This window comes from Phascolarctos cinereus, unplaced genomic scaffold, assembly GCF_003287225.1.
Source record: "Phascolarctos cinereus isolate Bilbo 61053 unplaced genomic scaffold, phaCin_HiC Scaffold_726;HRSCAF=1367, whole genome shotgun sequence".
Taxonomy (NCBI): domain Eukaryota; kingdom Metazoa; phylum Chordata; class Mammalia; order Diprotodontia; family Phascolarctidae; genus Phascolarctos; species Phascolarctos cinereus.
In genome coordinates, this window is record NW_027556098.1 from 362,429,460 (window position 1) to 362,446,124 (window position 16,665).

The 16,665-nt window shown below is 41.2% G+C and overlaps 2 protein-coding genes across 2 annotated transcripts in view; both read left to right on the forward strand.

Annotated features, from left to right (window-relative positions):
* Nucleotides 1-6,360, forward strand: part of RLF (RLF zinc finger) — a 110,593-nt gene extending 104,233 nt beyond the window's left edge. Inside the window, 1 exon segment of the mRNA XM_020983563.2 lies at nucleotides 2-6,360. Coding sequence (XP_020839222.2) covers nucleotides 2-2,857 — 2,856 coding nt within the window. The 3' untranslated portion in view covers nucleotides 2,858-6,360.
* A 1,817-nt stretch (nucleotides 6,361-8,177) lies between these two features.
* TMCO2 (transmembrane and coiled-coil domains 2) lies at nucleotides 8,178-15,833 on the forward strand. Its single transcript, XM_020983565.2, has 2 exons — nucleotides 8,178-8,512; nucleotides 15,422-15,833. Exons 1-2 carry the CDS (start codon nucleotides 8,288-8,290, stop codon nucleotides 15,749-15,751), a joined length of 555 nt encoding a protein of 184 aa, XP_020839224.1. The 5' UTR covers nucleotides 8,178-8,287; the 3' UTR covers nucleotides 15,752-15,833.
* The last annotated feature ends 832 nt before the right edge of the window (nucleotides 15,834-16,665 follow it).

Genomic DNA, 16,665 nt, shown 5'->3' on the forward strand with positions numbered 1-16,665 from the left:
TAGGAATAAAGATAAAGAGATCTTTCGATTTTTGGACAGTGAACACAGTCAAACAAATGAGAACTTTAGTGCTGAGCCCAAGCCAGGTTCAGACACAAACAGTGACTCCCCAGATGAAGGTCTAGATCACAACATTCACACAAAATGTAAAAGTGATCTTCAGAGTTGTCACCATTCTCCAGAAGCCACCATTTGCACTTCCAGGGTGCCGTGTACTGAGGATGCCATGTTGGAGCTTCTGTTACGCTTGAAACACTTAAGCTTGAAAAACTCAATAACATCCTTCTCAGGGTCACTGCCAGTATATCCATCCAATGGTGCTAAGTCCCTTCAGTCAGTTTCATCAAGCCCTATCTCAGACCTTCACTTTCAGAATCAAGAAGAAAATTTGTCAAGTCAGTATCTTGCACAGTTGGCAGCCAAGCCATTTTTCTGTGAACTTCAAGGCTGCAAGTATGAGTTTGTGACTAGGGAGGCTTTGTTGATGCATTATGTCAAAAAACATAATTATTCCAGAGACAAGGTCCTACAGTTATCCATGTTTCAGCATCGATACTCCCCTTTCCAGTGTCATATTTGCCAAAGGTCATTTACCAGAAAAACCCACCTTAGAATTCATTATAAAAATAAGCATCAGATTAGCAATGAAAAAGTCACTCATAAATTATTTGATAATGGAAAATGTGATCATGCCAGCCCATGCACTGGGGATCACTTGAAAGGTAATGTTATGGGTAGTTGCTCTGCTTCTACTTTTTGTGGCAGTACAGAGCTTGGAGATGATCAGACTAATAACTCTGAGAAGCAAATCCGACATCCTAAAAAAGAAGAGTGTAGTTCAGAAACTGATTTGGAATCTTCTTGTGAAGAAATTGAGAGTAATGTGACAGGAAAATCGTCCAGCATTTCATCACCAATAGATAGCCACAGGGAAGAACTAGAAGCAAGAGAGGGAAGAGGGAGTAGAAGAACTGTTGCCAAAGGAAATCTGTGCTATATTTTGAACAAGTACCACAAACCATTCCACTGTATTCATAAAAGTTGCAATTCTTCATTCACAAATCTAAAGGGTTTGATTCGCCACTATCGAACAGTGCATCAGTATAACAGAGAGCAGTTGTGTTTAGAAAAAGACAAAGCACGAACGAAAAGGGAACTGGTCAAATGTAAAAAGATATTTGCTTGCAAATATAAAGAGTGTAATAAGCGCTTCCTGTGCTCCAAAGCACTGGCTAAACACTGTAGTGATTCCCATAACTTAGACCCTGTTGAAGATCAGAAAGCCCTTTCTGAGACTGACTCTGCTGCCAGGTTTCCCTGTAGCCAACCACAGTGCCCAGCTGTCTTCTACACTCTTAATAAGTTGAAGCAGCATTTGATGGAACAGCATGGTATTGAAGGAGACATGAACTCAGACTTTGAAATTCATTGTGACCTTAATGGCTGTGATCGAATCTTCACTCATCGAAGTAACTACTCTCAACACGTGTATTACCGACACAAGGACTATTATGATGATCTCTTTGGAAATCCAAAAGTGGAAAGTGAGAGTGTACTGAGAAGTGAAGGTGAGAAAGGTTTTGGAACCACACGGGCTCACAGTGAAGCAAGCCAGAATAATAAGAAGGCATTGAATGCTAAATCTAGAAAATGTGGCAGCCTCATGAAAGAGAAAAAGCTTCCAATTATTTTTAAGACAAAAGAGGAAGCCCTAAATATGTGTGCAGAGCAGTCTGAACACACTCAGTATCCCTGCATGATTCAAGGCTGTGCATCTGTTGTCAAATTGGAAAGTAGTATATTAAGACATTATAAACGTACCCACCAAATGAGCAGTGCTTATTTAGAGCAGCAGATGGAAATCCTAGTAGTTTGTGTTAAGTATGGTACCAAAATTAAAGAAGAACCAGCCTCTGAGATAGAGCCTTGTATAAAGAAGGAAGAAACCGGAAACTGTGAACCAGGAAGCACAGTGCATACCCCCCCAGGTGAAACTGAAGCATCTCTCCAGAAAAGGAACAGTTCCCCTCATCCAGAAAATAAAGGAAATGGGAGTCAGGAGGGGTGTGTAGAAAGCAATTCGGTATTTAATACAGATACCTTCCTGTATAGAGAAACTTCAAAATGTAACCATAGTTCAGAAACCACTAGCTTGGAAGAGTCTCGTGTCACTGAGCCCCCTCCCTGTAAAACTGAAAAGTCTGCACCTAAGAACAGTGATGGAACTGAGAGCAGGCCCTATTTAACAAATTTCCAGTTGCCTTTACCAAGAAAAAGGGTACCAGAAGCTGGGCACCATAGCTCTAGACTGGAAAGTAATGTGGTAAAACCTCCACTTCATGTCCCAAAAGATACATTTCGGAAACATTCACAGGCCAGATCATTTGATTTGAAGACTTATAAACCCATGGGGTTTGAATCTTCATTTTTAAAATTCATTCAGGAAAGTAAGGAAAAAGAGGATGATTTTGATGACTGGGAGCCAGCAGAGCACTTAACAGTAAATGATGTCCCACAGCCCAGTGATGACTTAGCAGGGAATGTGACTGTGGATGGCTTAGTGAATGAAAGCAGCCCTAAAGTTGATATACCTCTTCCTTCCAATGATTCTGCAGTTCATGACAACCTGGCCACAATCCAGCCTATCATTGTAGCAGAGTCATCAACTGTCCCTTCCCTTGAAAATCTGAGGGTTATATTAGATAAGGCATTAACAGACTGTGGAGAGCTTGCCTTAAAACAGCTTCATTATCTGCGGCCGGTGGTCGTCCTGGAAAGATCAAAATTTTCCACATCTCTTTTAGACTTGTTTCCAACAAAAAAAACAGATGAGCTTTGTGTAGTAGGGAGTTCCTAAGTAGCAATTTTGTTTTAGAGAACAGACTGGCTCCAGTACTGCAGCATGGGGACAATTGCCAACTCGAACAAAGGCTGAGCAGCAGCCACACCATTGTTTAGGGTAGGGTAGGCTGTGCGTTTTCATGAATGTATAATATCTTTGTCAACAGTATTGGCAGCGTTCATTAGCTCCCCAGTTGGTTTGTTTATTGGTTGGTTTTTTTGTTTTGTTTTGTTTTATTAAGAAAATGGAACTGTGCTCTGTTTGGTGCTAATTAATACATCAAATATACTGGGGCTTCCTTTTTCAAATTAAGTGTGCATGATTGTATATGGAACAGATACTGAGGCCCCAGGGTGGGAGGGCTGGGGGGAGGGAGGCAGGCAGAGTTCTTACTTGACTTGAATGTGCACCTGAGGGTGCTTTGTGTAATATATTGTACACTACAGCATCTTATATTTTTTGAGTTGAGTTTCAATAAATTACAATTTTTCACCCATTTCTGGTTTAATTGGCAAGAGTTTTCATGCCACTCCCAGGATGGAATGGACATGTGTTCTTGTATTTCTTTCCTGTCATGACTAACTGAAGCAGCCAGGTTTAGACTTCTTTTAAAGAAGAATCATTAGGGGCAGCTAGGTGGTGCAGTGGATAGAGCACTGGCCCTGAATTCAGGAGGACCTGAATTCAAATCCGGCCTCAGACCAGACACTTGACACTTACTAGATATGTGACCCTGGGCAAGTCACTTAACCCCAATTGCTTTAAAAAAAATTAAGTTAAAAAAATTTTAAAAAAAGAATCATCATTGTTTTAAAATGTGGAAATGAAAGGGAGGGGACAGTACTTTATGCAGCCTGGAATTGTAGAACTAAATATCACATAGTCCACTGAAATTTCTTATGTAACCTCACCAAAAGGACACTTCCAGCCTTGTGTGAAGGGTGGCCATTTTGACTTATAAATCACACCTTTTGGGGCAGCCAGGTGGTGCAGTGGATAGAGCACTGGCCGTGGAGTCAGGAGGACCTGAGTTCAAATCCAGCCTCAGACCAACACTTGACACTTACTAGCTGTGTGACTGTGGGCAAGTCACTTAACCCCAATTGCCTTACCAAAAAAAAAAATGTCACACCTTTTGTGAAGTTTTAGAAATGGCAGGCAGAGAGAGACTTGAACGGAAGGAAGTAGAGGGAGTACTGTTTGTTGGGGGGGTTTTTTCTGCACATGCTATTAGAGATAATTGAACTAAGATTTCCAGGATCTTTTTAACCATGAGGATAATACACTAGTGAAATCATAGTTCCATCTAAGTACCTAGGTTTTAATGCTCCAAGAGATGTTCTCCTCTACACTTGTTTCACCATTCTGCATACAAAAGCACCAGCTTTCTTTATATCCTCTATACTACTATACTTCATCTTTCCATAAAGCATATTCCTGTTCTTACTCTTACCCTGCAGTTTCTTGGTTACTCAGATCCCCAGTCAGCCTAATCCCAAACCAGCCCAGTGACTGCTCATTGGAATATTGTAAAGGTGATTCTTATTCAGGTACAGATGGGTCTACGTGGTCTCTGGTGTCACTTCCAACCTAGAATTTCTATGATTCAAACCAAGTGCTTACTAATGGTAACTCTGGCCCTTTATTGGTAAGTTAAATGTCAGTGATTAATTTTAAAGTGGGAGTAATAATCTGTCACCCTCTCAAGATAAGAATCTCATATGAAGACAAGAGCAATTTCATCTTCAGTTCCTTTTCATTGGGAGGGAGTCTGAAAACCAGTCTGGTTGTCTCATGCTGCAACTCGTTTGTGACCTGACCTTTTAAGCAAGTCCATTTCTCTTTCTGGACTTGTCTTCCTTGTCTATAAAATGAGTGTTGAACTAAATGAGTTTTGTTTGAGGTCTCTTCCTACTCTGACGTTCTCCGAATACGTGGTACTGCGAGATTGTGCTATATTCATTTTGATCGATGCTTAGTAGTTAAACTGGGGTTGAGAGGAGGATGGGGAGGTGGGCACAGTGCTGAGTAGTGAGGCTATAGAGAAATGAATGAAAGTCCTCTCCCTAAACGATCTAAAATTGGTCAGATACATAGAAGTAAATGAAAGTATGTGCAAACTAAATACATCCATACTTGCAGCTACTGGAATTGAGAAAGGACTTAAACAGAAGCACCGAAACCGTGTTCCAAAGGAAGTTAAGAGATTCTTAAAGATTGAAGTGGGGGGTGAGAATGTCCTGCGTTTGGGACTAGGGTGTTTGGACTGCGCAGAGGTGGGAGATGGGGTGTCAAGTATGGAAAGACTAAGTGGGAACCTCATTGTTCAGGACTTCAAATACCAGTCTAAAGATTTTGTATCCATTCTAGTGGCGATAGGAAGGTGTGGAGAATATGTGAGAAAAGGAAGAAGTAGGGTAAACAATTAGGAGGCTGTCATAATAGGTGATAACATACCTAAACTAGGGTATGAGTGGAGAGAAAGGCACGTGTGAAAGTTGTGGAGAAGACAAGATTTGGCAGCTTATTGGATTTAGGGGAGTAAAGCAGAGGAGTCAAAGATTAATGTCCAGATTGGGAACCAGTGGCTGACTGAAAGGATGGTGGTGTCCTCTACAGAAATAGTTTGAAGTAGGGGCAGCTAGGTGGTGCAGTGGATAGAACTGGCCTTGAAGTCAGGAGGGCCTGAGTTCAAATCCGGCCTCCGATCAAACACTTGACACTAGCTGTGTGAACCTGGGCGAGTCACTTAACCCCAATTGCCAAAAAAAAAAAACACCAAATAATTTGAAGTAGAGATGAGTTTATTGGAACATAGGAATTCCATTTTGAACAAATTGAGTTCCAGATGTTTGTCCTTCTCACTTCTGTCCCTTAGTATTTCCCTCAGTTCACAACTACATGAATCCTTTATTGATCTGCCCAGCTGCTAGTGTATACCTTCCCAAAACCATACCTACATACCCACACTGTTGTCTTCCCTGGTGGAATGTGAGCTTCTTGAGGGAGGGACCTGGTCTAACTTTTGTCGTGTTTCAAGTGCTTGGTAGGTGCTTAATGCTTGTTTATTATAAGATATCCAAATGGACATGATGTGGGAATGAGCTTGAGGCTAGTATATTTGTAGTCATCTGCATAGAATTGTTAATCAAATCTGTGGTAGCTGATGAGTTCTCTAAGAATGTAGAGGGTCAAGAAGGCACATAGCCTTGGAGTGCACCTACACTTTATGGAGAGGAAGAGGATGATTCAGCAAAGGAATTTGAGGAGCAAGGGCCTGACAGAAGTAGGAGAATAATGTCTTGGAAGCCAAGAGAAAGTTCCAAGTACAAGAGAATGGTTGACATTGTCCAAACTGTAGAGATCATATCAAGAGCTTTTAGTCATTCCTGATGATTCCTGTTCTGAATTGTTCATCATAGACAAATCCTGTATCTTAGTTTGATTTCTCAATTGTTGCTATTTGGACTGAAATGCTTACACCTGAGTGCCAATAAACTTGTGAATTATGGTTTCAATTTCAGTTTTGCTTTGATACTTCAAAGTCATTTTAAATTTAAAATAAGATATTCAACTACTGACTGATCCCTGTTTGGGGAGAGTGTTAATACACTGCATCACTTAACAACATGTAGTTCATCTGAACTTCAGCAGGCCATTTTGCTTAGGCTAAACAGGCAAGGAGTTGTTAAGTGTTTGTCCTATTATCAGGCTCTCTTGGCTTCGGTTAATTCTGACAATATTCTTTTGTTCTATCCCTGTATTTTGCCTTTAACTTAGGTCTATAATATCCTGTAGATATTAATATCTGTCACCTAGCCCAAACATCAGCTTCTTACCCTTCACCAGTGTTCATTTTTTTTTTAGGCAAAAAGCTAAAAGCCTGTTATTCCTCTTCCTGATGTTAGATTCCCCCTCCTCCAATTCACTGTATGTATATGTTATAATCCCAAACAGTGTTACCATGTTACACACATACCCCAAAGCTAAAAAAACCAAACTTTTTTCTACCTTATCAATTCTAAATTCTGCTAGGCTTTCACTCTGGCCCCATCTTATATGCAAACATGCGTTTTCTAGTCAGAGCATCTTCTTGGCCATCAGTGAAATACAGTGAACTTCTGCCCCAGTCCTCCTCTTGCCCTAGCCTGAATGCCCTCCTGACGCTATTCTTCGTATTGAAACCCTATCCAGCCTTTAAAACCTATATGAAATGTACCTTCATTATTCCAACCCTTACTGATCTTCATCTTCTCTGAACTCAGTCTGCCCCAACATACAGTACATAACTTGTATATTTTCCTGTTCTCCTATGCATTTTAATCTTTTCTTTCCTTGAGTTCTCTAGATGAGCAAAGATTATATTTCAGGCTTCTTCACACAGCAACTGACAAAGGACTGAGTATGAAGATTCAGATGTATTAAATGGTAATGCAGTAAATTTTGAGGGCCCAACTTGTATACATCTCCTTATTGTCTGTCCATCACTGTGCCATGCTATCTCACTGAACCCAACAGAAGGATCCCACTCCATGATCACTCCTGATGGTCTCAGTGAGAATGACAATGTTGAACTGAAAATCGGGAAATGTGATTGGCATTGGGGACCTCTCAATTTGCTATGACTGGAATATATGGTTCAGTCTCTAAAAGTCTCGGGTTCTTCATCTATAGAATAGTCGTTTAGTCATTTTTCAGCCATGTCTGACTCTTCATGACCCCATTTAGGATTTTCTTGGCAAAGATACTGGAGTGGTTTACCATTCCTTCTCCACCTCACTTTATAGATGAGGCAAATGGTTAAGTGACTTGCCCAGGGTCATGCAGCCAGTAAGTTTCTGAGGCCAAATTTGAACTCAGGAAGATGAACCGTACTGACATCTGGCCCAGCACTCCATGCACAGTAATACCCTTCTCTAGAGTAGAATTAACCATAATATGCACCACTTTGCAAGGTTGTCGTAATAAAAATAAATTTAAGACTATAGGTTTAGAGTTGGAAGATACTGTACAGAAATGACTTAGAGATCATTTAACTTGATCCCCTCATTTTGTAAACGCAGTAAAAAGTCCCAGGAGAGGTTAACTTGCGTGAGATTTCATAGCTAAGTGACTGAGCCATGTTTTGAACCTAGGTCCCCAAACAAGTTTTCCACTACACAACTTTTCAAACCTTAAAGTGCTGTTACCTGGTATGAGTAACAGAACAATAGAATGATTTGGAGAAGAGACAGGGGAAGAAAGATAAATAGTATCTTGACTTGGTCATCCTATCAAATGGCCTGTGGGGTAATGACATCATAATGACACAGTTCATCATAAGCTGAAGAGCAGCCTGTACTTGCCAGGCACGCTCCTGGGGCTCCTAACACGAACCTGGACTCCCAAGGCTTCTGAAGGAAGGTTCTTCCTGCATATTACACATGTAGTTCCAGGAGCTGCAATATGGATGAAATGTCATCATCATCTCCCTCAGCTCAGTCTTCAGGATTCTTCTCTCTCACCTCACTTTGGAACTGGCTGCAAGAGAATAATCTCATTTTGAGTTCAGATTCTTGGCTTTCAGAATACTTAAGTCCAACCTGGCAAACCATCTTTTGGATTATCTTTGCCATTTTCCTGCTAGTAGGAACATATGCCTTTTGGAAACGAACTTTTCAGTCAATTAAGGTTATACTCTTTTATATTACTGAGGAATTTAAGCAGTTGCCCAAGAGATGTGATTACCATTAACAATCTGAAGAGTTTTTAAATTGGGTTGGTATTTTAAGAGATGAGCTCTGGCCACATAAAAAATTGAAATCCACAATGTTTTTATAGCAAGAGAATCGATGTGTAGCATGAGTTTGCCTTCGCACCAGGTCATGTGACCAGGGTGGTGAAGGGGACTCACTGGGAATCACTAGAAGGAAATGAAGATTTAGTCTGGTTGAAAAGAATTCTTAGGATGGGACATGAAAACTGTCTTCAAATATATTAAGGATTTATTGGGAATGGGGCCTAAAATGGTTGAGCTAAGCTCTCAAAGGGTAGAACTAGGGGCTATATGAGCAGAAATTGCAGGAAAAAACATTCTAGGCTGGTTATAGGAGCTTCCTATGCAGAGGTACTGAGCTTTCCTGTCCTGTTTTCAAGTGGAGCCTGTGAGACCACGGATGGTTATGAAAGAGGATTCATGCTTTATATGAGAGTACTCAAAATCCTCCGAAATTCCTTTTAATACTGGGACGTCATGATTTTTCTGATACTAGGAGTGCACTTAGTACTCTATATTTGTGCTTCCTCCAACTCAGGCAGTTAGACACAGAGTAGTGCCTGTTGACTTTCTTCACCTCCCTCCCCTGCCGCCTTCTCCACTTCTGAAATGAGGGAGGCTATAATCTAATGTCGTTTTCATCCCCATCATTGTTGCATGTGTCCACATTAAGGTGAACTGGTGAGTTGACTTGAATCACCCAAATACAAGATGGCCAAAGGGTCATACGAGGGTCCTAGGACAAGAGTCCAGGGGGAACTTGGAATAGTTGAAGGTAAGCCAGTATTTTAAAGAATCTACAGTATAAAGTTCAGATTTTTTTTTAAGAATGTAAGTTGATCTGAACTTAAAAGTTGGTGCAATGTTTAAAACTGGGGCAAAATTCAAATTTAGGTTTTTTTTTTTCTTTTTGGCTAGTCAGTGGGGTTAAGTGACTTGCCCAGGGTCACACAGCTAGTAAGTGTCAAATGTCTGAGGCCAGATCCTGACTCCAGGGCCAGTGCTCTATCCACTACACCATCTAGCTGCCCCTGCAAAATTCATATTCAACAGACTTCAAATACCTGCTGTGGGTTCAGGTAAAGTGCCTGTGCTGGGGGCTAGAGATATTTTTTAAAAATTTGTAGTTCCCCAGAGGAAGTTCATGACATGTAAGTAAGTTTAAAACAGAGTAAGGGCTAAGGAAGATTCAGATCAAGTGCTTCTAGGAAATTTGAGGAGGAGAAGGTTGAAGGGGAAGTGTGGAGATTTGTGACTCATACATATGGAGGAAGTGTTACCTGAGCTGACCTAGTGGAAGGGAAGGATGTGGAAATGTATGTTATTGCCAGCATATTGGGTAGCTAAAATGAATGGACTTGGTGCCATTTGGCAAGAATGTGGAGTGTGCAGGAAAGGAGTTATGTTAAATAAGATGAGGAAAGGTAGACTGGGGCCACGTGGTGAAGACCTTTAAAAGGTGGTATTTTGTCCTTTAGCTAAAGGTAGCCACTTAAGGCTCTTTGTCTACAGAGTGACAGACATGCTCATTAAAGTGTTTTGGAAACAAAGCATTAAGAATAATTTCAAATGGATGAAAAAGCTTGGCAAAAGTAACAGGGTGGTATGTGGTACAGTGGATAGAGCACCAGGGTTGGAGTCAAAGAAACCTGAGTTCAAATACAGCCTCAGCCTCTTATTAGCTGTGTGAGCTTGTCATTTAACCTCTTGTTTGCCTCAGTTTCCTTATATGTAAAATGAGGCTAATAATAACCTTCCAGGATGGTTTTAAGGATCAGATGAGATCATTGTGAATGGCTTAGCACTGTGCCTGGAACATAGTAAGTGCTATATAAATATTAGGTAACATTATTATTATTTTGGAGACCATCTAGGACATAGGTAATAGTGCAGATGAGAGGTGATAAGCACCTTGACCTCGGGTAGTAGCTATGGGAGTAGAAGAAAACATGAGAATCCACAAGGACTTGGTAATAGGTTAGATTTTGGGAAGTGGAGGAAGAGTCAAAGATCATTCCAAGGTTTTGATCCTGAATGACTGGAAAAATGGCGTACCCTACCAGAAGTAGGGAAGTTGGAGGGGGTGGGGATGGGGGAGAGAGAAGACAGGTGGTAGAAGCAAGATCTAAGTAAGCCAGGAAGCCTTTGTACAATGGAAACAACTCCAGCCTTGGCATTAGAAGACCTGATTTAAGTACTGCCTCTGTGGCTTACTATGTGTATGACCTTGGGAGAGACTTCACTTTGAGCTTCAGTTTTCTTCATTTGTCAAATAGAATCATTTATCATTGTACAACTATAAATATTTCTTTCTGGTCTATTTTAGTCTTAGGCCTGGCCGAGAGAAATGGTAGTCCCGTGTATAAAAACAACCCCAGGCAGGAAAAAGGTGTTTGTGCCCACAGCCCACTCAGTGACTCTCTCTCCCCTTCCCCAGGATTCCTTCCTTGAATTCCTCAAACTCAGCATGTCCAAAATAGAACTCATTATCCTCCTCCTCCCCACCTCCGTTTCCAAATTTTCCTATTTCTGCCGAGGGCACCAACCATCATGTCATTCCCTATCACCTAGCTAACCTCAGAGACATCCTTCACTCTTTCCTCTCCCTCAGCTTAGCCATCCTAACAGGAGTCCGGTCATCAGCTACCCTTCCTCATCTTTTGCACCCACTAATTCCTCTCTATTCACATAGGTCAGATATGTCATACATCAGACCTTGTCACTTTTCACCTGGAACTACATCAGTAACCTAATTGGTCTCCTTGTTTCGCCACAGCTGTCATGAGCCTCCTTTTTAATGGCTCTCCATTGTCTAGATTGTAGGACAAACTACAAATCCCTTAGCCTGATATTTAAGGCCCTTCACAATCTGGGTCTTATTCCACTTTAGAACAATGCTGGAAGGTTAGGAAGTTTTTGAATGAAAAATCTGGCTCTCAGTAACTTTGCTTCCAGTTCTTGCCTTTGAGGTCAAATTAAACAAACCCTCTTCCCCCTGACAGCTCATCATAGACTTCTCTTCTCTGAGCTAACAATCTCTAATCTTGCAGCCTATCTCTAATCTCATTATCCTGGTTACCCTCCTCCTGATTTTCTCCAAATCCTAAAATGTGAGGTCTGGAATGAACCATTACCTGGCCAGGATAACAGATTCTCATTTCACATTCCTGAATAATAAGGGTATGAAAGTTCTTGGGGATTATAGCTATCAGTTTTGTTAGTTTTCTGTAAGAGAAAACCCCTCATCAGAGAGAAAGAATGTAAGAGTGGCGGGGGTCCCATTAGATGAGGATTACGGGTGGTGTTGATAATAACAGCTAATATTTATATGTAGTTTTATATGTATATATAACTTATTTATATTTAATATTATATATGCATGTTTATATATGTATGTGTGCATATAAAATATGTATATATGTATGTGTGTATATATGTATGTATGTATACACACACACATATATAAAACAGCTACCATTTATATATTTATATATAATGCTTTTGGTAGCTAGGTGGATAGAGTACCAGGCCTGGAGTCTTGGGAAAACTCCTTTTCCTGAGTTCAAATCCAGCCTCAGATACTTCCTAGCTGTATGACCTGGGGCAAGTCACTTAACCCTGTTTACCCCAGTTTCCTCATTTGTAAAAATGATCTGGAGAAGGAAGTGGCAAACCACTTCAGTATCTTTGCTAAGAAAACCCCAAACGGGGTCACAAAAAGTCAGATGTGATTGAAACAACTGAACAACAAATATAGTGCTTTAAGATTTGCAAAGTGCCTCATAACTATCTCATTTTATCCTCACGACAAGCCTGGGAAGGAGATGCTATTGTTATCCCCACTTACAGATGAAGAAATTAAGGTACAGAGGGGTTAAGTGATTTTCCTGGGATCACAGAGCTAGTGAATGTCAGAGAGTTAGATTTGAACTTAGATCTTCTTGACTGTAGGTCCAGTGCACTACTTCTGTACCACCAAGCTTTTAGTGCATCTGAATAGGGCTGTCCTGGAGTCAGTGGGAGAGACAAGCAGGTGAGAGGGGCACAGGCTGGAGTTTAGCTGTGGAAAAGGGAGCATTTGAGGCAATGATTTATTCGGTAGACTGAGTATAGGTGGAAGATCTTATCCTGGGCTCTGTGAACTTTTAAAATTCAAATCAATATTCAAATATTGTATCCCAACAGAATTGAAATACTGGAACTACATCAAATAACGTCAAACAATATTTTTCAGATCATTGTATTTCAATAGAATTGAGATCCTATTTGTTTTATCCATTTAAAAATACGATCCTAAGAAGGGGTCCATCAGCTTCACCAGAGTGACACAGGGGACTCTGACACAAAAGAGGTGAAGAAACCCTGAGAGTAGAAGGGGCAGCATTCACTGGGTGGTGGAAAATCCTAGGTATGTCCAGAGGCCAAGGTTCTAGTGAAGGCTCTGTCTCTTGCCATGTTGATGGCCAAGTCATTTCCTCCTCTCTACACCTCTGTATCCCTATCTGTCAAATGAAAGACATTCTGTGCTACCACAAGGTTGGGCTGAGCTGCGTGTGTATTTTTAGAACTCTCATCACATACTAGACACATGATCACAGCTTCTCTGGGTCTCAGTTTCCATATCTGTAAAATGAAGGGATGGGCTAGAGCAGTGGTGTCAAACTCAAAGAAAAGTGGATGGTGGGACACATATTGACTTGGGAAATCACAAATTAACATCTATATTGTATTGTATTTTTACTTATTTTGTTAAACACTTCCCAGTTACATTTTAATCTGGTTCTGGAGACAATTGGGGCACATCTGGGCTGGATAACTTCTCTAACGCTGTAATCCTAAAATGTTCACAACAGGCGTTTCTGAGAAGCCTCCTGGGACTCTTAGAAAGATTTATATCATGAGAGCATGGCTTGTGGGCTCTACTCCTGGCTGACTTGCAAAGGAGTTTGGGTTCCTTTTTCTGCCTTTCAAGGATAATCACACCCTAAGTGTCCCCAAGTTAAGAGGCATTTTCCCCGCCATACATCACTAGTAGATAATACCTATATGGTGTCCGTGAGCCAGTCTCTTAACCCATCTGGTCTTCAGTATCCTCATCTTTCAAATAAGAGTGTTAGGCACTAGTCTGTGGTGTCAGACTCCAGGCCTGGGCCTCGAAGTTTGAACCAGATTAAAATTTAATTAGGAAATGTTTAACAAAACAAATAAAAGTACAGTTTGTTGTTTAGTCATTTCAGTCGTGTCCAACTCTTCATTGACCCCATTTGGAGTTTTCTTGGCAAAGATACTGGAGTGGTTTGCCATTCCCTTCCTCAGCTCATTTTATAGATGAGGAAACTGAGGTAAACAGGGTGAAGTGACTTGCCAAGGGTCATACAGCTAATAAGTGTCTGAGGCTAGATTTGAACTCAGAAAGATAAGTCTTCCTGACTCCTGGAAGCTAGGGATTCTAAGAGGCAGTTGTGCTATATTAGCCACTGACAGAGCCCTAGACTGAGTCCGGAAGGATGGAAAGAAACACTTATTAAGTGTCTACTGTGTGCTAAGCGCTTTACAAATATTATCTCATTTGATCCTCACGATAACCCTAGCAAATAGGTGCTGTTATTATAGCCACTTGACAGTTTAGGAAACTGTGGCACAGTGCAATTAAGTGACCTGCCCTGGTTCACATAGCCAACAAGTGTCCAAGAATGGGAGTTGAACTTGGACCTTTCTGACTCCAGGGTCCAGTGCTATGTTCACTGCCCTCTCTAGCTGACTTAAATCAAGAAGCTCTCTTCCCCCATTTGATCAAGAATCAGGGTTTAGTTCCTTCTGACTCTGACAGTCTGTGTTCCGAGGTCTCTTTTGGCCTTGCAGTGTGGCATAGTACGTAGAAGATTGAACCCAGAGTCAGGAATAGGGTCCAACATTCCCATAGGCACTTAACTGGCTGTGTGACCCAGGGTAAGTGTGTGACCTCTCTGAATCTGTTTCCTCTTCTGTAAAAGAGGAAGGATAATAGTGTCTGTCAACAGGGCTATTGGGAGAACCAAATAAATGTCTGCAAAGCACTTTGAAAACCTTAAAAGCAGTGTATAAATGTCAGTTATTGTTGTGAATAAGCAGAGGGTGGTACATGCCAGGCATGATGGACACAGCCAGTGTCACAGCATAGGGGTAGGAGTTTAAGGAGCAGCTAGAACGCAGAATGCATGGGAGGGAATAGTATACAGTAAGCCAAGGAAGATCGGCTACAGCGATTGTGAAAGGTTGTTAGTGCCCATGTAGGTGGTTATGTTTTTTCCTAGACCCAATATGGAGCTCCTGGAGATTTCTTTAGCCAGCACTTTCTTTATGATATGCCTGTAAAGTAGGTGACATGAGATATTACAATCTATTTTATGGATAGAGAAACAGGCTTGAAGAGATGAAGTCCTCATATCTCCAAGTTCATTGTTATTTCTACTCTACCATTTGCTGAATAGGGTGAGAAAGTGCTCTAATGCATTTCTAAAGGAAACATAATGTCTTGGGTTGAAACAAAAAGATTTCTCCAGGGGAAAAACCTGGGTAAAAAACACTCAGCTAGAATCCCTATTCCCTAGAAATTATGAATAAGAGAGTGTTTTGCCCAATTAATAACTATTTACATAACACTAGGATTTACAAAACAGTTTCCCTACAAAAAGTGGGTAGCACTAGGACCCTTATCCCCATTTTTTAGATGAGAAAATTAAGTCCATGAGAGGCTAAGTGACAAGCCTCACTAGGATTGAGTTGATTAGTAATGTTTTCATGTACATAAATTTAACCAACTTATGGGTTTTTTTTTCCTTTAGAAAGTCATCATCTTCATTAATTTACTCCTTCTGCTTTACAAGAAGGGCACAGATCTTTTGCAAGTTATATTGTCCAACAATGGTGGAAGAATAATCCATTACCCCACTAGTCAAGGTAGCAATAACATGATGGTCACCCTGAGCCTGCAGGAGAAAATCCTCCAAAAGCTACAGATGGTCGAGGGTAAAGTGAAGGACCTGGAGGATTTGATCATGACCTACAAAAGTGGCAAGAATTACACAAAGCACCCTTGTAACTGTTTGGACTGTCGGAGCCCCCTGCACACTCCTGGGTTTACCTCTACTTCGGAAACAATGAAGCCAGGTTGAGGAGCCCACGCCTTCCCAGAAAGGCCCCATCTATCGTCTTGAGTGGCGTGTGGAGTACAAATAAAATGCTTCAAATCCCTAATCTGGCTTTGTGGCCACCCGTTCATCCACTAGATTGTTTCTCTTTCCTGGGAGGGAGAGAGAAGATTCCCATGGAGGTGGGGTCTAGAGGGGGCTGGGACATACATGAGGCGGCAACAGCACCCACAAACATTAAGAGGCTCCCCAGATAACGTGTTCAAAGCATCGATCAAGTACCTATTGAGGCCTAACCCTGGAAATAGGAGTTAATAGAGAAGAAGAGGGCAAGACGCATTCTGGATGAGAGAAAAAGTGATGTGGGAAAGGAGGTGGAGTATGGGTCTCGTTTCCTACTTGGTGTGTAGGGTTTGGTCTAGAACTGTGATTTTGCTGGTGTAGCAAATTTGTGGCTGAGGAAATTTCCTCCACCAGGGAAGATAGGCAATTTCTTGGCAACTTTAGTCTTGAGAAAACTAATTAACCCAGATTCTTGTCTTTGGGATGATGAATTGGGCCATCTTTTGTCTCAATTTTTACCTAGACCTTAGTCATTGAATGAGTGTGGTCACAGACAAACTGTGCCCTGCTGGGAAAGACCCTAATTTAGAAAGAGCAAGGTCACCTATTGCACTGTGGGCCATCACCAGTTGTCTTGACCTTTTTCTTGCCACTGGACTCCAGTGACTCTGCAGGAGAGAGTGAAGCTGACAACTTTGTGCCTTACTTAAATCCAATTTAAGAGCAAGTCAAGACATTACCCATGATGTCATTCGGTCCTCTTTGAAAACAAAGGATGAACAAAAACTTAAGAAAGTTGTCTAGGCATCTTAATGGCACAGCCCAGGGAAGATGGAGCTGGTCAAAAAGACCCAAGCTGTGTGACTGAGCAGGTC

Coding starts and splice junctions, on each gene's coding strand:
- TMCO2 (XM_020983565.2), top strand. CDS start 8,288: ATGGATGAAATGTCATCATCATCTCCCTCAGCTCAGTCTTCAGGATTC. Junction 8,513..15,421: donor GAACTTTTCAGTCAATTAAG/GTTATACTCTTT, acceptor TTTTTCCTTTAG/AAAGTCATCATCTTCATTAA.